This window comes from Diaphorina citri, unplaced genomic scaffold (genome assembly GCF_000475195.1).
Source record: "Diaphorina citri unplaced genomic scaffold, Diaci psyllid genome assembly version 1.1 scaffold8876, whole genome shotgun sequence".
NCBI lineage: Eukaryota > Metazoa > Arthropoda > Insecta > Hemiptera > Psyllidae > Diaphorina > Diaphorina citri.
In genome coordinates, this window is record NW_007386251.1 from 1 (window position 1) to 2,249 (window position 2,249).

A 2,249-nucleotide genomic window follows, 5' to 3' on the forward strand; every position below is an offset into this window, starting at 1 on the left:
TCCTCCTGGTCTGTTATTTACAGAACAAACCAAATTTATGTTGTTGGTTTGGCCAAGAATATCTGTCACGATCCTCTTTTCTTGTCAAGAAGCTATTGTGTATATCTGATTTTCTAGAATTTTTAAGGGTGGAATTATTTTGGATGGAATTGAACCCGCCTTCCTGTTTACCAGGCACCTTGACCACCAAACTGGCAGACACACAAAACGTCAACTTACCTTTGTTCTCATCATGCGACAGCTTGGTCTCCAAATCATCAAACTCGCCCAACTTAGTCTGGTCTGCCGTGAATTCACTTTCAGCAATCGCAGCGTCTAAAGTTTCCCCAGAATTAGCAGTATCCAAAGTAGTTTCTGCAGTGATTTCTCTAGTTTCGTTAGTTGTTTTTGCAGTTTCGTCAGTAGTTTTGTGGGATTCAAACGCATCCAAGTCCGCCTTTCCATGTGAAACACCATCTTCACCAAGTGTTTCCTCGGCTTTCGATGCAACATCTGGGACCACATCAGAAACACTTCCAGCGTGTAGACTTTCGGGGTTTTTCGTAACGTTTTCTTCGGGCACGTTCGTGAAATCGTTGCTGAACGCATCCGTTGAGTGCTCGAACGCGGAACCGGTGACTTGGTGAGTGGAATCTTTGTCGAACGGATTCTCAAACGGATTCATCGTTTCGTAACGTTCCGTGGCCGACGCGAATTCGTTCTGTTCAGCGTTTAATTCGTTATCTGACTTGGTGAGTGGAATCGTTGCCGAACGGATTCTCAAACGGATTCATCGTTTCGTAACGTTCCGTGCCCGACGCGAATTCGTTCTGTTCAGCATTTAATTCGTTATCTTTCGCATGGAATTCGTTGTGTGTGGCGTTGAATTCGTTGTGGGTGTTAAATTCGTGTTCTGTGTTTAATTCGTTATGTTCTGTAGCGAATGCGTTATATTCCGTGTTTAATTCGTTATGTTCATTGTTTAATTCGTTGTGTCCAATGTTTAATTCGTTGTGTTCCGCGTGGAATTCGTTATGTTCCACGGGGTTGAAGGCGTTAAGGTCTGTATTTAATTCATGATGTTCCGTTTTCACTTCGTTATATTTCGTGTTCTCGTCATGTTCCGTTTCGTGAAGTTCCGATTTGTGTTCCGAAGGATGGAATTCGTCCAGTTCTCGCCTCTGGTCGTTCGTGAAAAGCTCCGGTGAGCTTGGCGACAGAGAGGATGTGTGCCCGGGCGAGGTGAAGGTGGAGGATAGGTCGGCCATGTAGTTTATGGTAGAGGATGTTCCGTTTCGTGAAGTTCCGATTTGTGTTCCGAAGGATCGAATTCGTCCAGTTCTCGCCTCTGGTCGTTTGTGTTAAGCTCCGGTGAGCTTGGCGACAGAGAGGATGTGTGCCCGGGCGAGGTGAAGGTGGAGGATAGGTCGGCCATGTAGTTTATGGTAGAGTCACCTAGGGTGGCCTGGGCCCGAGAGATGTCCATGGGTTCAAACCCGTTTGTGTCGTCGTGAACTGGAACAAGGAGGAGTGTGAAAATTACACCCATATTTATGAACAAAATGCTGGCTCTTAAGTTCGTGCTAAGCATAGTCTCAAGGCATTTGATTGGTCAATTTTGACTCGAGATGTCCATGGGTTCAAACCCGTTTGTGTCGTCGTGAACTGGAACAAGGAGGAGTGTGACAATTAGAATCGAGGAAGAATGATAGGTATGTACTATGTTTTCACTTGACAAATATATGAAACTTATTTATTAATAAAAGTATTGTGAAATACAGTTGAAAACAGATAAGGAGTTTACATGTTTCACCATCTCCATGTTTTTCAATTAGAATCGAATCGAATAGAATAGAATATACTTTGTTCATCCTGCCAGAATGAGACTGAAAAGTCCTTTTACTCCCGCAGTCTAAACAAATAGGTAAGCAAAACCTTCTTTAAATTAAAAAAAAAGGAAGAAAATATTAGCTACATATTGTGACATCAAAACTTACCTGTGCCACTGGAATTACAAGGATAGTCTTTTTCAAAGGATTTTTTTAAGCATAAATGCTTGTCACAAATGTTCCTCCTAGAAGCATTGTGTTCTTAGAAGCATTGTGTCTTAGGAAGGATCCTCTTGTATTTGTATTTACTTGTTATTATCAAATAAAGAAAATAAAACATTAAATTTTACAACTAAATGAAACAACTAAATACCCCAAGTAGGTAGTAGGTACTCTCACTAATTACCTCTAGGTACCTAGGTATTTCTATACTTGAGTAAT

General features: G+C 41.8%; 1 protein-coding gene across 1 annotated transcript; it reads right to left on the reverse strand.

Annotated features, from left to right (window-relative positions):
- Positions 1–30: 30 nt before the first annotated feature.
- LOC113472819 (variant-silencing SET domain-containing protein-like) lies at positions 31–1,550 on the reverse strand (the record flags this gene model as incomplete). The annotated part of the gene is made up of 3 exons (XM_026832606.1): positions 1,264–1,550; positions 833–1,096; positions 31–723 (listed from the first exon to the last, which is right to left on the reverse strand). Coding segments are annotated over exons 1-3 (1,222 nt in total), but the record flags the coding sequence as incomplete, so codon positions are not given.
- Between the last annotated feature and the right edge of the window lie 699 nt (positions 1,551–2,249).